Raw genomic sequence first — 25,028 nt, forward strand, 5'->3', positions numbered from 1 at the left:
GGGGGAGGCTCCGTGTCTCCTCTGCTCCCGCGGTCTCTCTTGTCCTGAGGAGAAGATGGAGAAGAAGGAAGAAGGAAGAAGGAAGCGAAGCAAGATGGGAGAGGAGGAGAGAAAGACGAGGAGGGAACAGATGCGAGAGCAAATGTGGAAGGCAGACGAGCATCCTCTAGACATCGGGGAGTGGAACGAACAAGCCAACCTCCTCTCCTTACAGCCGGTGACTCACTGGGAGAAGAGAGGCGTCCTCCCTGGGAGGACCTTTTTGGGAGAAAAAAGTCAAGAAGGAACCGCGAACGAGAGAGAGAGAGGAAGAATGGCCCTTTCTCTGCCTCTCCCACTAGACGAGACTCGAGTCATTTCTTCTCCTTTCTTCTTCCTTGTCTTGTGTCAAACGCGATCGGTTTCTCTGTTGCGCGCGTTCTTGTTCTTGCGCGCGACTCAACGCCAGCGAGACGAGCTGTCTCTGTGCTTGTCAACTTCACCAGCCTTTCTCTGCCTCTCACGGTGCCATTTTTGACAGTTTGAACTTTCTTCGCCGAGCCTCTTCTACTCGTCTTTTCCACGCTCTCTCCCCCGCGTCGAGCGTCCATCAGGCGACGCAGTTCTGTCTGCCAAACTTTTCTTGACGGGAGACAAGCCAGTCTGATCCGCAGAGAACTTCTTTGCGAGAAAATAACGCACTCAACAACTTCATCCTCCCTCTGCCTGCAGAGCTCTAGCCACAGAACCACACACAAAAATGCATACACACATGTTCGCATGAACACTTACATATATGTACATATGCACACACATATATATATTTATTTATATATATTTATATATCTTTATATTTATTTATATATTGATATATTGATATATTTATTTATATATATTTATATTTATCTATTTATATTTATATATTTATATATATTTATACTTATATATATATATATATATGTATTCCTGTATGTGTGTGCATACTGTGTCTGTGTATAGAATTCTGGTGTGGCTGTTTTTGCCGCGTTTTAAGCGGTTCACTTCTTTTCGCGGAAGAGAGCCTTCCCCCTTCAGGGAAGAGGCTTGTGTCGAGAAAGCGCTGCCTGTTCCGCTCGTGTAGAATGGCCCGCTGAGAGGCTGCTTCGAGGGGAGGCAGCGGGAGAAACCGAGGATCTAGCGACGAAGAAGGTGAGGAAGCACAGGAAGCGATCCGGAGGACAAGAGCGAGAAGCGAAGAGGAGAGAATCCCTTTTCAGAGCAGGAAGGAGTGAGAAAAAAAAACACACTGAATAACATTCTGTGAACGGCTTTTACTTGCGAGCATGCAATCAGCTGGAAGATGTTCCCCGCCCCGCGGCGGCGCCACACGAGGCAACTCGGACATTTCGTCTTCGTCGCGTTTCCATCCCTCTGACCGCCCTCCTCGAGAGCCTTCTCCCTGCTCTCCCGTTGATTCGTCTGCTTTCTCCTGTTCCTCTTCTTCGTCTGCCCTTTTTCCGTCGAGACAATTCGCTTTGCACAGCGCCGAGGAGTCAGGACCAGCGGAGGCAGGCAGGCCTGGGCACCATGCGTTCCTCCCGCATTCAGCAGAACGACGCGCGCGCCTCCTGCCGCTTCTCCTCCAGGCGCTCGCGCCTTCCGCTGCATCTTTGCTGCTTCGCGAGGAAGTATCTGCGAGAGAAAAAACGACGGATCCAGAAACGAGAGACGCGACACTACAGAGGGAAGGCGACAGAACAGTGAAGCTCGCCAACCGCCCAGTGGTGGCTTGCGGTTCTTCTTCTCTGTCTTCTTCTTCTTCTCTCTCTTCTTCTTCTCTCTCTTCTTCTTCTCTGTCTTCTTCTTCTCTGTCTTCTTCTTCTTCTCTCTCTTCTTCTTCTCTCTCTTCTTCTTCTCTCTCTTCTTCTTCTCTCTCTTCTTCTTCTTCTCTCTCTTCTTCTTCTCTGTCTTCTTCTTCTTCTTCTTCTCTGTCTTCTTCTTCCTGTCTTTCCTCTGTGACTTGTTCGTGCCGGTCTCCGTTTGTTTCCTTCGCGTCCTCTCCCGAGTTCAGCGCCCTTCGAGACGCGCTGTTCGCGCAAGTGCACCAGCTGGGAGAAGAGGAGAAGGCAGCGCACCGAGGCTGCCTGAGCCTCCTGTTGGCCTCTCGGACCTCTGCGTCTGCGTCCGTTGCTTGCTGCGGCTTCTCTGGAGGCTCTCCAACTGTCCTCTCTCCGTACGACTCACAGAATGTGCTCCCCTTTCAAGAACAGTACGCGGGAGGCCGCGGCGCGGCGGGGGTCGACGACCGCGCAGCGGCGCGTCGGAGAGAGGAGGCGACTGTTCTGCGAGCAGTGCGGGCGTTCGGCGCGCGAACGTCGGCGCCTCTCTCGGAGACACGAGCAGGAAGAGGCGAAGAGGACGGCCGCCACTCGGAAACTGGAATGTGCGAAGAGGACGAAAAAGAAGAAGAAGAAAGCTCGCGTCGCCGGGGAGACGGAGCGCGCGAGACGCTCGAGGAAAGGTCTTGGTGGACGGAGACGCCCGCCGACCCATGGGAGGAAGGCGGAGAAGGAAGAAGCGATGGAGACGAATTGGAAGACGTCGAAAGAGAGCAAGGCCCGCAAGGCCAACAAAGCACACACCCAGCCGAGCAGAACCGAGGAGGAGACGAAAGAAGACTGGGAGAGGAGCGACTCGCGAGAGACGAGAGAGAAGAGGCAGGAACTCTGCTGCAGATTGAATTCGAAGAAGAAACGCGTGGACGAACCAGGGAAGAAGGAAGTGACCGAGACCCGAGGCGGCGAGGCGCGGAGAGAAAAACAGAGTCAAAGTGCGAACAAGAGACAAAAAGTCCTCACGTCGCTTATTGCTGGTGGCAGGCGGGCGCCAGAGAATCTGGGAACCGAGGCCACAGAGTTCTGAAAACCTGTGACGCCGTCCTCCCTTTAGAGGAAGAAACCTACTCAGATCGAGATACGAGAGGACGTAAGACTCCGTAGGCTGTTTCCTGTTCTCTGTGTTTCCCGAAACCGAGCCTCATGGACGCCTCTGGACGACACAGTTAGGAGGGTGTATTTCAAGCAGGTGATTCCGTCTCTTGTCTCGGATGTTTCTCTGTCGCGGCCCTCTCTCGCCTCTCGCGTGCCGCGCTTTCTGAGGTCTTCTTCGCCTCGCTCATGTTCGCGCTCTGCTTTTCTCTTTCTTGCTCTCTTCGTTCTCTTCCTGCTCGCGTTTTTAGCCTGTCTGTTTCTTCTCCTTCAGAGCTCCAGGCATGGCCGTATCAGTACCGGGTGTATCGACGCGCGACGTTGGAGAATACGGTTGTGGCGTTGCCCACGGGGACAGGAAAGACGTTGGTGGCGGCGATGGTAGTTCACACATGGCTCGCGAACGTCTTCGTCGCCGACAAACTCGTCATATTCCTCGCTCCGACGACGCAGCTCGCGCGGCAGCAGCACCGGGCGATCTCGGCCGTTCTCTCGCTCTTGCGAGACCCGGCAGGCGCCGAGGCGTCTCGCGGCCGCCTCGCTGTGCGTCTTCCAGGAGTTCTCGAGAAGGAACGCAGCACGAGAGGACGCGTCGCGAGTCGTGACGACGACGACGGGGAGCGCGCCTACTTCCGCTCTGTTCTCAGAGTCGACTGGTCGCATCCGAAGTACTGGGCAGCCTTCTACTCGGCTCTCTCGGAGTACAAAGCCGCACTGCTCGACTTGCAGCGGGTGAGACAGCATCTGGAGGCTTCGAGGCGCAAGGCAGTCAGGCGCTTTTGCATGCGCCCATCTATACCGCAACCCCTTGCTCGTGGAAAGTCGTCTTCTCTCCAGCAAAATCTCAGCGTTTCTTCTTTCGCTTTGACAACGCGACAGACGGCAACTCGAAAAGAGACACACAGGGAATCTGCACACAAGAAACGCCTCTTGAAACGAAACAGAGGAACGTGTGATGACTCAGATCGTGAAAGAAAATGCTCTCATGAGAAATCGCGACTCTCTGTTTCTCCGGCGACCAGCTCCAGACGAATACAACTGCGTTGTCTCGCTGAAGACGTCTCCTGTCTTGCATTTCTCATCCCCATCTCTTCCCGTTCTCTGTGTGATCCTTAACGCTCCTCTCTCTCTCTCTCCTTCCCCTCTCTTTCGCCTTCTCTCTCCCAGTCTCCCTCTTCCTCTGTTCTCCTTCTCTCCTTCCATCTTCCTCGTTTCTTTCTCTTCTTCTCCCCGTCGCTCCCTCGTTCCTTTGCCTCCCTTCTTGCTTCTTTTTTTCTCTCTCTCGTCTTCTCCTCCTCTTATCTCTCTCGTTTTCTCTCTTCTTCTTCGTGCTCTCCTTTTCCTTTCCTCGCCTCTTCCCATCACGCCTCTCCCTGTCCTCCTCTGCTCTGAGCTCTGCAGCTGCCGGCGGCGCCTCATGCCGCCTTCGACCTGCGACGCTTCCACACTGGGCGCCTCCTCGCACCCTACCGCTTCGTCGACTCGCAGCGCGCGGCGCTGCTTCGCGAGAGCTTCGCGGAGCCATCGAACGAAGAAGCAAATGCGCAAGCTGCGTCTCTCGAGGACAGCGAGGGAGAACGGAGCGGAAACAGAGAAGGCGAGAGAGAAGAGGACGAGAATGAACAGGATGTCTCTGAAGTCGAACATCAAGCTGTTTGCTGGCCAAGGGTGTTTGTCATGACGCCCGACAAATTTCGAAACCTCGCCTGTCGCGGTTTGCTCCGCATCGACCGCATTGGACTCTTGATCTTCGACGAGGCTCACACCGTCGGTCGACCTTTGAGAAGCCTGGGCGCCTACGCGACGATTCTGCGGGTGTTTCTCCACTTGTGTCAAGAGGAGGCGAAACCCAGGATTCTCGGCCTCACCGCGTCTCCCGTCCCCGACGGCAAACTCGGCTTTTTCGACCTCGAAAGCGAGCTTAAGCGAGCCATGCGGTCTCTTGAGACCATCTTCCAGGCGCGCATTGTGAAGGCCGACACCGAGAGCGCGCCTGGAATTCGAAACTGGAGCCAAGGCCAACCAGACGCGCAGAGACAGGGCGAACAACAGCGAGGAGTCATGGGGGTGCGCCTCACGGCTGCGGGAGGCCGCGAGATACGCGAGGCCGTCGAGGAAGAGTCTGAGCGCTCGGCGGCGAACGAGGCGAGGGGGAACGCGCGGCGAGGCAGCGGAGAGACGCGGCAGGATCACCTGGGTGGGGACAAGCGACTGAGGACGATGGAGACGACGGAAGGAGACGAAGAGACCTTCACAGGGTGTGCGTTGAAGACCGTTCGCTATCAGCTGGCGCCTTCACCCTTCTACTACGACCATGAATTGCTGATTCTCGATCGCTTGACGACGCCGAGAGTGGAGGCGGGAAGACAGCAGTGGAGAGTCGCGGCATGGCAGCCACCCCCAGGAACACTCAGAGGCTCACGAGAGCCGACAGGCGGCGTTTCGGCAGTGTCAAACGGAGACAGAGAGCAAAGGAAAGACAGGTTGCCTCGCAGAGAAGGAACAGAGAGAGGAGACCCACCGACGCGATCCACGTCCACAAAACCAACTGGCACAAAGGAGCGAGAGACCGAAGAAGAGGAGCTCGATGAGAAGAAAGCGAAGGAAAAGGAAGCGAAGGCAAAGAATGGACAGGTGAACTGTGACGGACTAGAAGGGAAGAGAAGCGAAGGGAGAGAAGACGCCGTGAGGTGGAATGGGAGTGAAGTCGCAGCCTTTCGACATTTCGTCGAGCGCGAAGCACGCGGACGGCACACCAACTTTTCTCTTCTTCTTCAGGAGGTTCTTGACATCTGTTCAACCTTCTTCTACCTGGAAGTGACTCGCCTCAAAGAAGGACGAGAGGCCAACGAAGAGCGGCACCATCCTCACGAGACAACACCGGCCGAAGAAGCGCGTCAAGAAACTATGCACAGGATCCTCAAGACAGACTGCGGGTCTCCTTGTGCTTCCCATCCGTCTCCTTCTTCCTCAAGTTTTCCTTCGTGTTCTCCTCCCCTTTCTTCTTCTCCTGCTGCGCCGCCTCTCGCGCCTTCTTCTTCTTGTTCTTCCGCTTCCGCGGCTTTCTCCACCTCTGCGCTCTGTTCGTCTGCTGCTCCTTCTCGTGTACCAGCTTCGCTGCGGTCTTCGTTTCTCGCGGAGGTTCGGGGGGCGGCAGACGCGAGACTGAACGTTCGGGTGATGAGACGCCTTTGGCAGCACCTGGCGCCGCTCACCAAGCAGCGCGCTCAGCGAAACTGGGAGAACTTCCGCCGTCACCTTCTCCACGTTCAGAGCGAGCTCGGTTTCTGGAGCGTGTGGCGACTCAAGGAGAAAGTCGAGGCAGACTTGGAGGCCTGGCAGGCGCGACTCGGCGCCGCGACGGAGGAGCGATCGCGCGCGCAGACGCGCCGCAGCAGGCGAGACTGCGAAGGCGCAGAGTGCGAGGAAAGCGAGAAAGAAGACGAGACAGACAACTCGGGGAGAGGGAAAGAGAGTCAGAAGCGAGTGCGTTTCGCAGGTGAAAATCAACGGACGAAGGCTGGAAGGAGCGAAGAGGGAAATCGAACTCGAGGCGACCGAGACCGCATTAAGTCGACTCTTGCAGAGATCCCACTCTGGATTTCCTTTCCATTTCGACGACCTCTCTCCTCCGATCTTGATCTCCAGCATGGTTCTTCGCTCTCTTCTTCTTCGCTCTCTTCGCTGGACCCTGTGGGTGGTCAGCCGGTCGAGCGTCTGCTGCGTCGCCTGTTTTTCGGATTCTTTTTCCTTTTCTCCAAGGCGCTTTCGACTGCGTGCTCGCACTCGAGTCTGCAGCTGACCATGCAGCTGTGTCGCTCTCGCGACCTCGCGCATGTGTGCCTGGCAGACGTCGCTGCTCTCGAAGGCGGAGTTTCTGGAGCAGAGAGAACTGGGAGTCTTCCACAAGTGCTCGCCTGCTCGCTCTTCTCAGACAAACTTCTGCGCCTCGACCAGGTTCTCCGAGACTCCTTCGGCAGAGCGCAGGCGCAGGCGCAGACGCAGCGGCGCGAAGGCTCCGTCGCCGACGACAAGCGTGGAAGCGGTCCAGACAAGCGAGCAGGCAGACCTGGAGACGAGGAGGAACGGCGAACTGAGGACGGGGGAGAGGCAACTCGAAGTGGACTGAGGATCAAAGCAAGCAGCAAAGGAGACAGGGAATGCAGCCCCAGTCCCAAGAAGAGCGGTGTACGGACACCCGTTCCTTCCTTCTCTTCTTCTCCCTCCTGTGTTTCTCCCTCTGCCTTAAGTTCTGCGCCTTCCTCGATGTCTCTTTCTTCTCGGTTTCCGGCGGCCTCTCGATCGCCTGCGTCGCCGGACGTCGCCTTCGGAGGCGTCCCCAAGTGCGGCCTCGTCTTTTGTCGTCGCCGCGTCGATGCATGGCTGGTTTGCGAATTTCTCACCGCGCGACGCCTCGTCTTCGTCGACTGGATCTGCAGCTCTTCGCTTGCCTCGCAAGGCGCCTCTTGGCTCTTTGGAATCGGCAAGGCCTCTCAAGGCCGAAGCAGTTGCCTTGACCGTCTTCGCGCCATGCACACAGTCTGGGGAAAACTCGAGAAAAAAACACAGAAACTCAACGCGCAAAAACACAGACCCAGCACCACTCCTCAGAGCCACTCGCCTTCTCTCGCTTCTTCTCTCTCTTCTTCTGCCTCGTCTTCTCTCTCTTCTTCTCTCTCTTCTTCTGCCTCGTCTTCTGCCTCGTCTTCTGCCTCGTCTTCTGCCTCTTGGGGAGATGGAGGCAAAGGAGTGTGGCGACTCATGCGTCGCTTAGGGTGGGGAGCTCCTCTGCAGCTCTTAGTTTCGACTTCAGTGTTGGAGGAGGGAATCGACGTACCTGCATGCAATCTCGTCGTGCAGATGGACATGCCTTCTTCTCTCGTTCGCTTCGTCCAAGCGAAAGGCCGAGCGCGGAAGAAACCTGCCGAATTCGTCGTCCTCTGCCCAGACTCTGGACCTTGCGGCGCCTCCTGGCCCGACGCCTCGCTGCCTTTCTCCTCTTCCTTCCCTTCCTCCTCTTCCTTCTTTCCTTTCTCTTCTTCTCTTCAGTCGCAGACTCCGGACTGCACTGTCTCTTCTCCCAGTCTGCTTCTCTCCCTGCAGTCTGTGTCTTCGCTTGCTGTTTCCTTGTCTTCTCTGTCTGCTCCTTTCTCTGTTTCGCTTCGCTCGCGGACTGGAGAGGCGCCGACGACGCCGGCCTTCGCTGCGCAGGGCTTCTCTGCTGCGGGTGGAGCAGCTTGCTACTTGCAGGCGGTGTCTCCAAGTGTCAACTTCGAGCTGGCGCGACTCCAGCTTTGCGAAGCGAAGGTGGCGGCCCTTGCCGCAGACGTCGAGGCGACAGAGCGGTTCGGCCTGCTTGGGCCGTTTCGCTGCATGCGAAAAGTTTGCAGCCTCGACGACCTCCTCCTCACGCACACCGGCGCGATGGTCCACAGCTCCTTTGCCCCAGCTCTCTTGAGAGAAATCGTCGACGCATGTACCGCGGGGAAGACCGACGAACGCACCGAGAGAGGAGCAGACGAAAGAGGAGAAGAAGGCAGATGGGCAGAAGACACAGAAGACGAAGGAAGAGAGGAAAGGGAGCGAGGGAACGCAGAGCTGCGGACAGGGAGAGAGAAGGCGTTGGGGACTTGTTGTTCAAATGCTCCCTCTTCTTCTTCTCTCTCTTCTTCCGGGATGCGTCGTGTCTCGGACCTCTGTGAGACTCGGAGACAGAGGACACCGTCAGCACTACGCTTGCTTTCCACGCAGGACGGCAAGTGGATTTTGTCAGTTCCTTCTCTGCAAGGCTTTCGTTCGTCGCCTCTCCCGCCGTTCTCGATCGAGTTTTCGCCCACAGGTTCGGCGCCGACTCGCGCAAGCGCCGCCGCCGGCGTCCTCGCGGTTCGCGTCCTTCGGCGCCTTGTCCAAGAGGGCGTCGTCGACTCGTTCCTCAGATGCAGAGACCGGGACTCTGTGGAGAAGGATCTCCGAGACGAGAAAGAGAGGCGAAGGCGAGAGAACTGCGGCGGTGTGGGCGCCGTAGACCTGCTCTGGAGAGAGCTGCCAGCCTGTCTCCTCCCGCCGCGCTCTTGGCGAAACGCCCGCAGGGCCTCCGGCGACCGCCACGGAGACAGCGAGGAGACACTCCACACGAGCGCCAAGACGCGAGAAGAAGCAGCCAGAGCCGAGGAGGCGGTGAGCGGCTCGAACGAGGAAAGGAGGAGAAGCAGAGACCACAAAGAAGGAACAATAGAAGGAGACGCGGGGGCGCAAGAAGTTGAAGAAAACGCAGAAGAAGGAAGGAAGGAAGAGGAAGGGGACCAGCTAAAGAGACTTCCCTCGGGAACAGGGAAGAAAGATGAAACGTCTACGTCGAATGCAAAGTCGGAGACACACCGCGAGAAGACACGAACGTAGGTCTCTTTGTCTCGAGAGAAGCTCCAGAAGGAGTTCTCAACTTCTCACTCAGAGTCGGAATAACTTGCGCCGTCCTCTTCCTTCTTCCCCATCGATACTTCGCTGATCTCTGCCTCCGAATCTCTGCTCACTGCTTCAAACCGCGCTCTACTTATATATATATATATATATATATACATCTATACATATACATATACACATAGAATGTAGAAGAGATAGGAAGGTGTGTGACGCAGTCAGTGGTGCATGTCTCTGTTCAAGTTTTAGAGGTGGATGCGGATAAGGAGAGAGGTGCATTTCTGTTTCGCTGTTCTCTTGCTGGCGTTGCCTGGGTTGTCCACGGAGTCTTCGATGGATGTCATTGACTGTCTACGTTAGTTTTGCTTCGAAGCAGGAGGCAAGCCGTTCGAGGCATGCGGCCAGCGTGGAGCCGGCTGCGAAGAGACCAGTGCTGGACTTTGAGTTCAGCAGGTTTCTGTCTCTCTGTCTGTCGCAGTCCCGCTCCGCCGCCGGGCGTCACTCGCCTGTTTCTTCACAGGGTGTGGTGCACTCCCCTGACCGCTCGCGAGGCTGCTCTGGAGCGTCTCTGGGAGCCGAACGAGAAGCAACGAAGAAGAAGAAGGCGAGTCCTGAAGAAGCTGGCGGAGTCCCGCGGCTTTCTCCCGTCTCCGCTCTACGAAAGTGGAGGTTTCTGCGGTCTCTGGAGAATCTTTGCAGACGCAGAGGCGCCGCTGCAGGCGGCTGACCTGGCGCTCGACGGCGCCTCGCGGAGGCGCCAGGAAAAGGCGAAAGAAAAGGAACAAATCGAACCGGACGCAGGAGACGGAGAAGGAGACGAGGACGGACTCTGGTGGACAGGAAACAGACGGCAGCGAGAAGCATGCTTTGAGAAGCGAGAACGGGAAGGAGGAGACGGGAAACATGACCAGTGCAAAGAAGACGAGAAATGCAGAGCTGAAAAAGAAGAAGAAGAAGAGGAAGAAGAAGAAGAAGAGGAAGAAGAAGAAGAGGAAGAAGAGGAAGAAGAAGAAGAGAAAAAGTGGAGTTGGCAAGAGGAAGAGAAGAACAGACAGCGAAGAGAAATCCTCGAGTTGATACGGTCGCGCATCGACGCTGTCGTTGAGGGTCGCCGCGGACCGGACAGCGTCCTGCAGGTAAAGCGAATCTCGAAGAACGAAGTGAAGGTGTATGCGGCGGCAGGAAGGCGAGAAAAGGGAGAAGAGAGGAGGGTGGATGAGGAAGACGAAGAGAGACGAGAGACAGAAGAGAATTAGTCGAGTCGCCAAGAAGAAAAAGAGATAACAGACAGACTGTCAGGAGATGTCGCGAAACATGGAGAACCACGGCTCATGGAAACGAGAAGGAAAAAGGAGACGTTTGTGTCTACCGCGGTCCAGGGCGTTTACTTTTTCTCGAACGTTCTTCAGCATCTGCTTGCTGTGTTCCACTCCGCAGCCATGCTCTACTTTTCCAGCTTTCAACGAACAGTTCTGCTCTCAGCTCGGTGCTTCTTCGTAGTGCCCAGACAGATTTCAAAGGCCCCAGTCATCTTTGTTCCATCAAAAACATGGCAGTCGGACGTTTCTTTGCATTGGAATTGACGTCTTTAGCATGCTCGTTTTCTCTGCCGCCCCACTTGCATGCAGCCACTCTGTCTGCTGCTCGCGCATCCCATTCCGGCCACCGTCGCCTTCCACGCTCTCCACCCAGAGGCCTCCGAGAAGGCGGCGCTCCACAGGGGGAGGAGGCCGCGAACCGGAAGGACTTCTTTCTCTTTGCGCGCCAGCAAAGCAGAGAAAGGCTCAAACGCATGGACTGAGCAAGAAGCAGACGAAGAGGGAGAAGAAGGGGATGAAGAAGGAGAAGAAGAAGAAGGAGAAGAAGAAGGAGAAGAAGAAGGGGAAGAAGACGGAGAAGAAGAAGGAGATGAAGAAGACGTTCCAGGTTTGATGAGAGTGGAAGTTGAAAAGCCAGCGAAGACGATGTTCATTGACCTCCCAACGGAGTATGTGGAGAAGGTTCTCTTGGTGAGTGTTTACCGCCACAGAGAAAAGAAGAGAACGGACGACAGGCGACGCCCTCCTTCGACCTCTCTCGACCTCGCAAAGGATAAAAACTCCGAGTGAACATACTGAGAAGACACAGACAGCGAAGTCAGTGAGGCCGCAGGTCGCCGCCGCGCCTAGGAAAGAAGGATCAGCACCGATGAAACAGCTTGTGCGCGTTCGGAGTAAACGACGGAGACAAGGGGACCGCCACAGGGCTATTGAAGAACCGACGAACTACCGTCTCTCTGTGAACAGAACGGTCCTCGTGGTGGTGTTTCTCCTTGTTACTTTATGCAGATGCTGTTTTTTCGCTCGCTTCCGAGGCCGGGGAGGCTCCAACGTTCCGACGCCTTGGCGGTTTCCTGACCTCCTGAATACGCCTCGCGATGTCGTTTGCTTTCAGCGCTTCACTCACATCCACCTCTTTCGCCTCCTCCAACTCTCCAACTTCTCTCCGAACGGCACATGCAATTCTCTCCTTCTCACTGTTCTTCAGTTTCTCTCTGCTCTCCCCTTTCGTCGCTTCCCTTTCCGTACAGTTCCCTCATCTTCGTCTCTCTCCTCTCCCGCCTCAGCCTCTGCCTCCGCGTCTTGTCTAGGAGGAGATGGCGAACCGCGATCTCGTTTCGTCTCTCTGCCGCTCCCCGCCTGCGCGTCTGCATCGCGTCTCCTCCCTTCTCACGCGCTCTCCCTCTTTGCGCTGCCGCCGTCTCTCTTCTCTCTCCTCTCTCTCCTCTCTCTCGCTGCCGAAGAGGCCGAAGAGTCAACAGAATCTACTCTGCACTCGCAGTCTCCTCCTTCTTCTCCTCGTTCTTCTTCTCCTCGTTCTTCTTCTCTGTCTTCTTCTTCTCCTTCGACTTCGGCGGAGCAGCTGAAGAGGCAGATGGTGGAGGCCTGCAGCAGCCTTGCGAAGGCGGGCGTCGTGGACTTGCAGCGAGTCATGTTTCCATTTTTCCTCCTGGCGCCACTCTCGCCTCTGGATGCGAAAAGCGTAGATCTCGACTTCATTCACAGACTCGCCAGTCTGCGACTCTTTCTACGCAGCGGCCAACGGTCCGCCTTCTTCTCTTCCTGTCTCTCCACGAGAAGCGTTCTGCCCACACAGCAGCTGAGCCCTCTGTTACGCGCTCTCCTGTCCGACACTGTAGCTACATAATCCAGACATGCATTTTTCACACATATGCATCCACATAAGCATATATATATATATATATACATATACATATATATATATATATATATATATGCTTATATATGTGTGTATTCACTCATATGTGTCTCTAAATATATATATATATATATATGTTTACTTGTTCTAGACATATGCGTATGTGCATGTAATACATATATGCATTTACATATATGTATACATATATATATATATATATAAATATGTATGTATATGTGTGCACCGAACTGTTGGCATGTGCATGCACTGGTACACATGCAAGTGTGTGTGGGTCCCCTTTTTTCGTGTATCTGTCTCTGTGTTTGCACCGAAGGAGTGGCGGTCCATTCGATTTTGGTATTTCTTTTTCATGTTGCACGCAGTTTCCCTTTGTTTTCTTTGCAGTCGGAGCAGCGGCTTTCTGGAAGCCGGCACCTGTCCGCCTTCTCTGATGCTGCAGCACGACCGCCGTCTCCTACGCGGCGCCGTGGAGAGTCTTCACTGTCTCCCTTCTCTCTCTGCGGTTGCGCGTCTCTTCTGCCCGGGCAACAGCGCGAGGAAACTCGACTACGGGGGTGGAAGGTCTCTGCAGAAAGCCGAGCGTCGAAGCGCAAGAAAGGAACAGAACGAAGGAGATGCGGCGGAAGAAAACGGAGCTTTCAACTGGCCCAGGTCCCTGCTGGGAACGCTGCCCAGCTCGGACCGCGAGAGCGAGAGCGCGAAAGACACAAAAGAAAAGCGAACTCCAGGGAGCGAAAAGGGAGAACGGGGGGAAGCGGACGGCGAGAGACGAGAAGAAGACGGAGAGAAAGGAGCGACGAAAGAAGATGGACTCTTTTCGAAAGAAGAACAGTTCTTTCGAAGGCTCCAGAGCTACAAGGGAAGCATTTTTTCTCGTGGTGACGACGCGGCCAACGCGTGGACGACAGAGGAACAGAAGCTCCTGAGTAGGTACAATCAAAGAGGAAGGAGTGGAAGGAGAAGAAGCAGATGATGGAAGAAAAAGGAGATGATGGAAGAGAAAGGAGAGGAATGCGGAGAGCGGAAGGGACGAGAAATGCAAGAACGACAAGGTGGAGACGGTCACTCTCAGCATATTTACATCCTCCAAAAGAGCTGAACTTCCTCTTTTTCCTCGACTAGAAGCAGGCATGATGAGGAAGCCAACATCTTCTCACCGCGTTGCCTCCTTATGTCGCGACGCCCGCTGGCGACAAATGCTCACCTTATTCATAGTACAACATTCACCGCATGTCGTTAGACAGATAGATATTGATTGACAGATAGATATAGATAGATAAATAGATACATATAGATGGATAGGTAGATCTATGGAGATTTCGATGCAATTCGTGCAAGCGAATTAGCTCTTTATCTCGGTACAGGGAGCCTTATGTGCAGGTACACCTATGCACATGCGTGCATATGCAAATGTTGATATATACTTTTATATATATGTATATATATATATATATAAAGATATTGCGCGCGAGGTCATCATTTCTTTCTCGATGCGTTGTTCTTCAGCGTTTTTTCAACAGAGAAATGAAAATGCGCTTTCCGTGAAAGAGGCGCTCAGAGAAGAAGGAATGGAGATTTTTTATCATTTGCGCTCGCGGGGCTTTGAGCCTGTCGCCCTGAGGATGACGCATCAATTCGGAAGGTCTTTCCGGTTCTACAGGCTTCAAACCATTCACCGCAATGTCAGTTGAGAAATGCCAAGGAATAAGACACGGACGCCACTTGCGAGCAGAAGCGGTTCAAAATGCATAAAAAAACACAAAGATGTCTTCATCCACACACATGAAGATGACCCCTACATTGATGTACATACATGTATATGTATACGTCATGCATACATATACTTACATACTTACATGCATACATACTTACATGCATACATACTTACATACATACTTACATGCATACATACATACTTACATACATATATATATATATATATGTGTGTGTGGGTAGTTCTGATTGGATAGTTAATGTCAGAATATGCTTACAGGCGTATTCGTCTGTGTATCTGCATATATTTCTGTTTCTATTCATTTATCGTCGTTCGAGTTATGTGTGTATACTCAGGTGCGTAGGTGTGTTTATGATTATGTGAGTGTCCTCTTGCATATTCAGATCTATACATATATATATGTATATGTATGTATATATATGTATATGTAAATATATATATGTATATGTAAATATATATATGTATATGTAAATATATATATGTATATATATGTATATATACGGTGTTGTGGGAGTATATCGATGTAGAGACAGGCATATGTGCATGTAAGTTTTTGTGTATGCGTCTTTATGAAGAGAGAGGACTGTCTTCGTACAGCGAGTGACGGGGAGTGTATTTCGCGTTTGCCGCGTTGTTTGTATTTCTCTTCTCCCGAGAAGTCTTGAAGCTTCCGAGTCTCGCGTCGCTTTCGTCTGCTTTCTCGCGAGGCGGGTGAGAAAGTTTCTTTTGCGGAGCCGCGGTCGAAGAAAGCAGAGACAGTGGGGGGTCCTTTTTCATTTTCAGTAGTTCGCTTGGATTTTTTGCGATTTTTTGTGAATTGCTTTGGTTTTCTGCGACTTGTGTTTTTTCTTCCAGCTCACGCCTCGCAATGTGGTGATCAACAGCGACGCCGGCTTCACCCTCGGAACGCTCTGTCGGTGAGCAGAGTTCCGAAATTTTTCAAAGGCAGGATGGCTGTTGTTGAGGAGACAGGAATTCCCTAGAACCTCGCAGTGAAAATGAAAAGACCGTTTTTCGTCTTAGCTCCGACAGAGCACACATAGCCGTTCGGCCTCTTTCACTGACAGATGACAATCGACGACCGAGCTGACGCGCGAAAGCCTTCTTCTTCCATTCGGCCCCCGTCCTGCCTTCTCCTCAGGCGTAGTCGCATCCGCGCGGCGCGAAAAAACATAACGAAACGCATTCGAAAATGCACATACAAGCAAATAAAAATGCACTAAATTGCGTGTAAATATATGCATATGCATATATATACACATATATACATATATGCATATGTATATGTATATATATATATATATATATATTTATATGCAAATATAAATACATATATTTATATGTATAAATACATGGATTTGTGTGTAGAAGCCTACGTGGAGGCATTCAATATCCATATCAACATAGATGTGCGCATTCTAGCAAATGGATGTGAACATAGAGAGAGGTATTCTTGTACATATAAACGTCTGTGAATGTATTCGAATGTCTGCAGACACAGTTAACTGTTTGTTTGATTCCATAAGTAAAGACGCATGGGGACCTCTGTGCATGGAGAGTTCTTTGTCTTTCTCGCTCTTTGACTATTCACTCTTCTGTCTCGGCTCTCGAGATGGGACTACCGAAAATTCCCTCTCGCGTCTGCGGAGAGGAGGCGCATCTTTCTCTTCGCCTCCGATCGCTTCGATGAAGAAGCAGAGTCCGTTCGCTTCTCGACGACAGCTGGTTTTCTGAGTGGACAATTGTTTTCTTCAGAGTCTACTTGAGTCGTTTCAAGCAGCGCCTCGCAGAGCCTCATCCCGACTCTCAACGGGGCCCCCAAGGAAACTGCTTCCTCGTTCAAGGCGTCAAACGGAGACAGGTGAGAGACCAAGAGAGAAAAGACAAAGAAGAAGGAAAAACGGAATTTCAGGAAGGGAGAAGCGCCTTCCCGTTCTTTATCTCTCTCTTCTCCCTTTCTCTCTGTTTCTTCGTCTCGTTCCTCATTCGTTTTCCCTGGATTTCTCTCTGCGTTTTCAGGGTGCCCGCCAGCTCTTCTCTCGAGAGCGCGTGGTGGACGGCGACGAGTTCGCTGGCCTCCACGCCCCTCAGTTTGCCCACCTTCTGCCCATCTCGGAGCCGATGTTCCAGGCAAGCGCATGCAACATAGGAAGGACAGTCGCGAGAAAATGGGGGAAACGCGAAAGCGCAGACGAACGCGCAGAGCGAGGAGAATACAGAAACAGTCTCCGCCATGTTGTAGAGAGACAGGGGAGAGAAGCCGCCTGCAGATTCACACAGGAAGAAGACAGGCACAAGACAAATGGTATAGAGGCAGGGTGCGAGAGGATAGAAAGCTGTGTGATTCAACTCTGTAGTGTTCCAGATTCAGCTCTTCTTCTCTTCTAGACTGTACCCTCTTCGATCTACTCTCTAGTACTTCCTCCGGTCATTCTTGATTCTCGATGTTTCGTTTCTCTTTCGTACTTAGGAAATTTCGTGGATGCCCGCGATTCTCTACCAGCTGGAGGTACAGGGCAAACACTGCGACCTCGTCCGTCGGCTGAGACAAGAAATGCGTCCTTTTCTCTTCACTGCTGAAGAGAACATATCGCCTCCTCTTGGTATAGTCATGCATGACATCCGCATCAGAGTGCGGCAGAACGAGAGAAGACAAGAAGATCTCGCAAATATGTCTAGAGACACGCGCGTGCAGAGTTCGATACAATTCGGTCTTGCCTCCTCCGTTCAGACAGTATATATATACATATATATACATATATATGCATAAATATACATAAATACATATATATACATGTATATACGTAAATATACATAAATACATATATAAACATATACATACACACATATGCATAAATATACATAAATATATATATATATATATGTATATTTGTATGTGTGGATATGCATGCACGTGCATCTCTGTGACGTGCGTATATGTACATTTATGTGGATAAGGATGTGTGATTGTAAAGAGAGTGAAGAGAGAAGAGAGAGAGAGAAGAAAGACGAGAGAAGAGAGAGAGAAGAGAGAGAAAGGAGAAGAGAGAAGAGAGAAGAGAGAGAAAGGAGAAGAGAGAAGAGAGAGAGAAGAGAGAAGGGAGAGAGAAGAGAGAAGAGAGAGAGAAGAGAGAAGGGAGAGAGAAGAGAGAAGAGAGAAGAGAGAGAGATGACAACTTCTTTGAACGGGTTTGTGCATGTGTTTTCTTCCCTTGTGGTCGTCTCTTCCCTTTTGTTTCCTCTCCAGAACTGGATTTCCGGCTTGTGTCTCGAGCTCTGACAGCTCCTCAAAGTCGCCAGGTCGGCGCGGTGGACGCGGCCGGCGTCGATTGGCATGGTCAGCGCTTGGAGTTTCTGGGGGACGCAGTTTTGAAGTTCGTCGTCTCCTGCTACCTCTTCTTCCACGTTCACGGAGGAAAGCCAGCAGAGTCCCGCGCGGACGCGGAGCGAAAAGAGACAGAGAAGGAAGAGACAGCGCTGGAGTCGGGGGAGCCGGGAGACGCAGAAGCCGCAGAAGAAGTGGAAGAACAAGGAGAAGAACCAGAGAGCAAAGAAACAGGAGGAGAGAGAGAAGAACAAGAAGAAGAGGGGGAGGAAGAAGAAGCAAGGTGGAAGTTTTTGTTTTCTTTGCTTACGCAAGAAGAGGCAGGGCGTTTTTTCGGGGGCGTCGACGAGGGAGTGCTGTCGAGGCTGCGACAGCACTACGTCGCGAACGATTACCTTCGCTTTGCCATGCGTCGTTTCCGGCTCCAGGCATACTTGGTGAATTTTCCATTCGTCAGTCACAAGAAATCTCTCCTCGACCTCCGAGAGCAACCTGTCTCTGAGAAGGCGCAGGCCGACGTCATCGAGGCTCTCCTCGGCGCGGTGTATCTGTCGAATGCGGACAGCGCGCTCTTCGGCGCCCAGCCAGGAAAACGAAGCGGGGGAAAGGAGACGACGGGCAAGACAGAGGACAGAGAAGCGACAGAGAAACGAGGCGGAACAGAGGAGAACGAGAGAGAGGGGGAGCGGAGGGAGAAGGAGAGGGAAGGACGGGGACGAGACGTCGGCGAGAACGTCTCGAAAAAGGAAACAGAAGGGAGAGTTGACAAGAGGCAGGCAGTCCACCGAAGACCCAGAGAAATGCGACACAGAGGCCTCGACAAAGAGACAACAGAAGAAAGAGAGGAACAGGCTGTCGTGGGGTCTAGCTCAGGGTGCATGGCGGCCGCAGCTTTTTTCGACGCTTACCTTCTTCTTCCGAGTGCAGTGAACAACGCAGTTCTCCTTTTTGATGAAGAGGTCGAGCGCGAAAAGGGCAGGAGAGAAACAGGCGAAAGAGACAACAAACTGAAGGAAAGGGAGGAGAGCGAAGAGGACCGTTTATCTCACGAAGGCGTCGCACTCGCGCCCGATGGCGCTGGAGAGCAGAGAGAAGTCCCAGATCGTCAAGAAAAGGAGACGCTGGAGCACTGGAAGGCGCTTCTGGTCGACTGTCTCGAGGAGGCACTGCGCAGAAGAGACAGAGGCGTTTCTGTTTCCGACCTCGGAGAAGACAGACACAAAGAGGAGAACGCATTCCCCTGTAGCGCAAAAGACATAAACCGAGATGCCTGGATGTTGCTTCCGGACCGCCTCGCGAAACAGACAGAAGACCTGCGCGCTCTCGCTCGTCTCCCGCACATGTCGGAAACTTTCCTTCTCCTCTCCCGAGCAACAAACCGGCAGAGAACTCCGCACAACGGGCTCTCACACGATGACGAAGAGGCTGAGGAAGAAGAAGACGAGACTGAGGAAGAAGAAGAAGACGAGACTGAGGAAGAAGAAGAAGACGAGATTGAGGAGGAAGAAGACGAGATTGAGGACGAAGAATCTGGTGTTTGGAGGGAAGAGCCAAGCAGGCGAGACGTAGAAGCGTCTCAGAGGGTATGGATGAGCAAGATTTTTTCGCGGTACGACACCGACGGCGGCAGAGGCGATCTGGACCGCGTCATGGCAGTGGACTCAGTTCAACTCATCTACCGAGGGCCTAGACAAAGTCTTCTCTCATCTCTTCAGGAAGGGAAAAAACGCGCAAACCTGGAGACAAGCGGAGACAGGGACCACCTTCGCCGCTGTCTCCTCCTGCTCTCTGAGACTGTCCGAGGATGTGCCAGCAACGCGAGCGTCTTGCGCATGTGGAGCAGCGCAGGGAACGCGACTCGAGAGGAAAGAAGAGCACAGAAAGTCGGCGAGAAAGGAAGGGTAGAGAAGAAGAAAAAGACAGAAAGAACGCAAAACGAGGAGGAGGAACAGAACGAACAGAGTCTGCACCGCAAAGAGGGCAATGCTGGAGGGACAGGGAAAGCGCAAACAAACCGACGGACAGAGGGGTCTCTCTCCTGCGTGTCTTCAACCAGTTTCGCCTCTTCTCTCTCTTCTTCTTCCTCTTCTCTCTCTTATTCCTCTTCTTCATCTTCACCTCCCGCCTCGTCTTCTCTGTCTTCTTTCTGCGGGAGGCGAGAACGCGAGTTCCCTCTGAAAGGTTTGCTGACTGCGGCGAGGAATCGGGATGTCGTAAGCGGAAGAGTTTTTAGAGCTCCGTGTAGCCTTCTGTGATCGCCGGCTGCGGCTGACAAATGCAGGACAGCCTCTCTCGTCTGTGGTGGGCGTCTTGATAGTGCTGTATCTTTGGTGTTGTTCTCTCGTCGCTGCTCGCGCGTCGCCTGTCTCCCGTCTACGGCCGAGTGGCAACGGCGACCTCTCCGTGACGCGTCGAACAAAGTTCGTGGACAGGCTTTCGGCTGCAGGCGATTGACCTTCAGCACTCTTAGCTGGCCAAGTCCACGAGGCGTCGCGAAGAGCTCGTCTCTCTCTGTCTCGTCTCCAACGAATCCTCTCTTCAGTGCCGTAGGGAATACATTGTCCGTGGTTCTCCTCAAGTTCTAGACAGGTCTGTTGGTGGGGCGTCTGCACAGAGGCCGTCTCCACTCACCCCCTGGACGAAACCGGTCCACAGCTTTTCCTGCTTCCCTGTCGCGCTTTGCTCCTCTCCAGTTCAGCTTTTTTTTCGCCGACTTGGTTCTCCACCGTCCACCTCTTTCGTGTCTGCTCCCGTGCTCTCTCTCTTCTCTCTCTTCTCTCTCTTCTCTCTCTTCTCTCTCTTCTCTCTCCTCTCTATCTCCCCTCTCTTTTCTGTCTCCTCTCTATCTTCTCTCTTTTCTGTCTCCTCTCTCTTCCTGCCGCCAGCCGTTTTTCGTCTCTTCCTGTTTCCTTTGTCTTCCCTTGTCTCTGAGTCGCCTTTGTTCCCTCTCTTGTTCGCGGAACGCGTTCCTAGAAACTGCAGCTGGTGCGAAGAGTGTCTCGAATTCTTGCATGCTCAGAAAGACAGTTTCTCTGTCTCGTCTGCCTAAGAACTGGAAACGGTGGAGAGTTCTGTCGCGTTCTTTGCAGATCCTGCCTGGCCTTCCAGAGACCTACGAGCGCCTCGAGTTCCTCGGCGACGCCCTCATTGGGCTCCTCGTCACTGAGTGGCTTTTTTCGCGATTCCCCAACTTCAGAGAAGGCCCACTCAGCGAAGCGAAAAACGTTCTTCTCTCGAACATGTTCTTCGCCAGAAAACTCCTCCGAAGGTCACACACTCGCTTCCAAACTCAGCGGCACACATGCACATACACAAACATAATCGTCCTCACATAGATATGTACATACATATATATATATATATATGCATGTATATGCATATACAAATATATATACCCTAAATGCATTTATATGCAATCATATATGTAGATATATATATATATGTGTATATGTATGTGTATATGTATATATGTTTGTATATGTACAAGTGCGGCTGGTATGTGTGTGTGCGCGGACGAGTTTCAGGGAAAACGAGAAAGTCGTGGACTCCGCGCGACTCGTTCGCTTCTTTCTGAGCAGTTTCTCTGCATCTGTGAAAGAGGTATTTAGATAAAACAGGCACAAGTCCACGCGTGTCTCTGCAAACATGTCTTCTGTTCGTCAGATGCAACGCTGTGGGCCTCGATCCGTCAACAGTCCTCATTTGCAAGCGACGGCTTTCGGCCGCTGCTGAGCCCTGTGGCTGTGCTGCGCTCCCGAGGGAGGACAGCGAGACGTCGCGAAAATCGCCTCGAGAACGAAGGCCAAAGGGCGGGGGGAAGAATCGGAAACGCAGCGCGACCGCCGGAAAACAGGGAGAAGGCGAGGACGAGACAGACGCCCCAGCAGGAAGAGAGAGCAGACCAGAAGAGGAAGAGAGAGAAGAAGAAGAAAGAAAAGAAGAGAGAGAAGAAGAAGAAAGAGAAGAAGAGAGAGAAGAAGAAGAAGAAGAGAGAGGAGAAGAGGAAGAGAGAGGTCCTATTTATGATTTGGGGGGGATCTCCCGTCGCTGTAGAGGGGGACCAACATGTTCGTGTGTCTGTTTCGTTTGTGCGATGGAAAAACTCAGAGGCTTGGCGAGAGATGTAGCCTCGCAGGAGGCTGCGAGAGACTTCGAGGTCTGCGCTGAAGAATTCATCTGGAAGAAAAGGAGAGAGGCTCCGAGGAGGCTCCGAAGAACAGCGCAGGGATGCGCAGAGAAAGAGCTGCGCGCTGGGGGAGCGAAGAGCAGAGAAGAAGAAGAAAGCGAAGAAGAAGAAGAAAGCGGAGAAGGGAGGGAAGGCGGAGATGAGAGGCCAAAGGGAGGAAAGACCGTGCGTGGACAAGAAGCGCTGGGGAAGGCAGAAAACAGAGAAGACGGAAAAGGAGAAAAAGAAGAAAAGGAAGAAAAAGAAGGGAGAGGAAACGAGGCGCGGACGCCTTCAGCGTGGGCACACACCAAGAGCGTAGCGGATGTCTATGAGGCTTTGGGAGCTGTCTCTTTTATTTCAGCAGGTTACGATGTCCAGGTAAGGCAACGCGTCCGTCAGTTTGCTTGTCAGATTCTCGACATTCTTTGTCGTGTGTTGGTCGGCTTTTCTTTCCATTCTTTTTCGGGAGAATCGGCAAGCGGCCGCGTCGCGCCGTCGAGAGGGGACTTCGAGCGCGTCCACTGCAGATCCGACGGATGTCGACAGACTGTTGGAAACTTTTCAACATGCAAAAAAGTCCATAGAGCCGCCCTCGTCAATCTGCCGTGACGTGAGTCCCCGGATAGGCACTCTTAAGTTCGGTCGGACTCAAGTCTCCGAGAAAGTCGCGCGTCGTTGTCTTCTCTCGGTGTCCTTCGTTTTGGATTTCGGTTTTCGTGCTCTTCTCGGCTCGGCCGCCAGCTTTTCATGGCTCTTGCGTTCGTTCCTGTTCCACAGGCGGTGTGGCGGGCGATTCGGGGAGACTTCGAAAGCTGCGCCGCGCAGGTGGAGAAGTTCTTGGTGCAGGTCGTCTCCAGTTCGGGAGCAGAAGATCCTGGCCTCGACACAGGAGGAGGAGAAGAAGAAGAAGACGAAAAATAGAAGAGACGGAAGAAGAGGGGCAAGAAGCAGCGTGGGGAGAAGACGGAGAAGGAGAGAAAGAGGGAGAAGCAAGGACGAAGAGGCATCGTTTCGACAACTGTTTTTCCAATTTTTTCATGGCGTTTTAAGTGTGTCGAGCAAGAGGCAGGAGACTCGGAGTTAGGTGAACGAATCCTGTCGCGAGTCGAGCAGTTGAAAAATGGTATGTTGCAAATGTCATCACTTCGTTTTTCTACGAGATCTGTGTGTCTCCGTCAGCGCATGCCTGTCGGAGCGTCGGCGCTTTCACAGCAAAAGAGGTATGCATGCGTTTCCAGGAGATGTTCTAGAGCATGTCCATGTGTATGACGAAGGGGAACGCTGGCTTTCCAGCGACGACGTCGTGCGTCGTCATTTTCAGTGTCTTTCGCCTCTTCAAAGATCGAAAGATCGAACTCTTGTCAAGCTCCAGTGTCTCCCTTCTTGCACTTCTGTGAGAAAGAACGGTGCCAGGAATACCGCCTGGAAAGGGGCTGTTTCCGACACTAGGAAACGGAGACAAGAAGAGACACAAAAAGTCGTCGACGCGCCGTGGAGGGAAAATGGTGCAGGAGAACACATTCGCCGAAGTATTCGCTGAAGCTTCCCTCGGCCAAGAGTCAACCTGGTTCGACTCGACGCAGGCATCGGAAAAACACAAGTCGTACACGGCAAAGGCGGCACAGCTGCGGAAAAAGAAACGCTGCGAAGTAACTTTCTAGACCGGCCGAGGCCGGTGATGGCTCTAGACAGCTCTAGAAAAGTCTGCTTTTTCAGTACACGGAAACGTATGTGCCGCATATTTCCAGATTTTCATGGGCATCGCTACAGCGGTCACGATGGAACTCTAGAAATGCATGAGTCGCGAAGGAGACTTCCTCGATGTCTCTGCTTAGAATGCAGCAGAGGACTGTGCGCGGCGAGGCTGCTGAGAGGCTTTCGCTTCCTTTTTGATTGACAGAGAGCAGAAAATGCGGAGGAAAAAGGAACTGCAGAAACGAGCTCGAGAGACTGCGTCTCTTCGGTGGAGTTGCTTTTTTTCTTCCTTTGTCTTCTCTCTTCTTCTCCCGCGACGCGTGCTACAAGGATTCAGACACTCGCCTGCTAGTCAGCAGAAGTTGAGGGATAAAATAAAGTCTTGGGGGAATCTCGAAAAAAAGTCGACATCGAAGAGTTTTCTGGAGATAATATTCAGAGGCAAACACTGCTGTCCGCTTGTCAGTCACATGCAAACATATCCAGTTTCGACTCGCAGGTGACTCTTGGCCTCGAGCGTTCTCTCTCTTCTTCTCTCGATTCTTCTCTCGATTCTTCTCTCTTTTCTCTTCTCTCGATTCTTCTCTCTTCTCTCTTCTCTCTTCTCTCGATTCTTCTCTCTCTTCTCTTCTCTCGATTCTTCTCTCTTCTCTCTTCTCTCGATTCTTCTCTCTTTTCTCTTCTCTCGATTCTTCTCTCTTTTCTCTTCTCTCGATTCTTCTCTCTTCTCTCTTCTCTCGATTCTTCTCTCTTCTTCTCTCTTCTCTCGATTCTTCTCTCTTCTCTCTTCTCTCTTCTCTCTTCTCTCGATTCTTCTCTCTTCTTCTCTCTTCTCTCGATTCTTCTCTCTTCTCTCTTCTCTCGATTCTTCTCTCTTCTCTCTTCTCTCGATTCTTCTCTCTTCTCTCTTCTCTCGATTCTTCTCTCTTTTCTCTTCTCTCGATTCTTCTCTCTTTTCTCTTCTCTCGATTCTTCTCTCTTCTCTCTTCTCTCGATTCTTCTCTCTTCTTCTCTCTTCTCTCGATTCTTCTCTCTTCTCTCTTCTCTCTTCTCTCGATTCTTCTCTCTTCTTCTCTCTTCTCTCGATTCTTCTCTCTTCTCTCTTCTCTCGATTCTTCTCTCTTCTCTCTTCTCTCGATTCTTCTCTCTTCTCTCTTCTCTCGATTCTTCTCTCTTTTCTCTTCTCTCGATTCTTCTCTCTTTTCTCTTCTCTCGATTCTTCTCTCTTCTCTCTTCTCTCGATTCTTCTCTCTTCTCTCTTCTCTCGATTCTTCTCTCTTCTCTCTTCTCTCGATTCTTCTCTCTTTTCTCTCTCGAGCAATTTTTCTTCGCTTCCACGAGAAAAAGGTAATTCATTCCTACTGTCTCTTCCATTCCGCTGTCTCTTTCACTCTGCTGTCTCTTTTACTCTGCTTTCTTTTTTACTCTGCTTGCATACGCAGAGGAGACAGGGGGAGCCTTGTTTCGTTTTTTGTCGTTTTTCTTTTCTTCATGGCAGTGTGTTGCCTTCAAGTCTCTCGTTGC

General features: G+C 52.4%; 1 protein-coding gene across 1 annotated transcript; it reads left to right on the forward strand.

The window, feature by feature from the left end:
- Positions 1-1,159: 1,159 nt before the first annotated feature.
- TGME49_267030 (ribonuclease type III Dicer) lies at positions 1,160-23,214 on the forward strand. Its single transcript, XM_018781451.1, has 17 exons — positions 1,160-2,943; positions 3,220-3,677; positions 4,347-9,340; positions 9,841-10,498; positions 10,991-11,371; positions 11,796-12,445; positions 12,966-13,507; positions 14,088-14,263; positions 15,172-15,233; positions 16,072-16,177; positions 16,336-16,446; positions 16,787-16,853; positions 17,564-19,854; positions 20,731-20,909; positions 21,305-22,187; positions 22,587-22,932; positions 22,989-23,214. The coding sequence occupies exons 1-16, from the start codon at positions 1,302-1,304 to the stop codon at positions 22,728-22,730; spliced, it is 13,344 nt and encodes a 4,447-aa protein (XP_018636250.1). The 5' UTR covers positions 1,160-1,301; the 3' UTR covers positions 22,731-22,932; positions 22,989-23,214.
- The last annotated feature ends 1,814 nt before the right edge of the window (positions 23,215-25,028 follow it).

The sequence above is a fragment of the Toxoplasma gondii genome, chromosome IX (assembly GCF_000006565.2).
Source record: "Toxoplasma gondii ME49 chromosome IX, whole genome shotgun sequence".
NCBI classification, from domain to species: Eukaryota; Apicomplexa; class Conoidasida; order Eucoccidiorida; family Sarcocystidae; genus Toxoplasma; species Toxoplasma gondii.

What these genes read in the sequence shown, in the direction of transcription:
- TGME49_267030 (XM_018781451.1), top strand. Translation starts at nt 1,302, where the DNA reads ATGCAATCAGCTGGAAGATGTTCCCCGCCCCGCGGCGGCGCCACACGA. An exon ending in ACCCTCGGAACGCTCTGTCG is followed by an intron (nt 15,234 to 16,071) that starts GTGAGCAGAGTT and finishes TGTTTTCTTCAG; the next exon opens with AGTCTACTTGAGTCGTTTCA. An exon ending in AAGGCGTCAAACGGAGACAG is followed by an intron (nt 16,178 to 16,335) that starts GTGAGAGACCAA and finishes CTGCGTTTTCAG; the next exon opens with GGTGCCCGCCAGCTCTTCTC.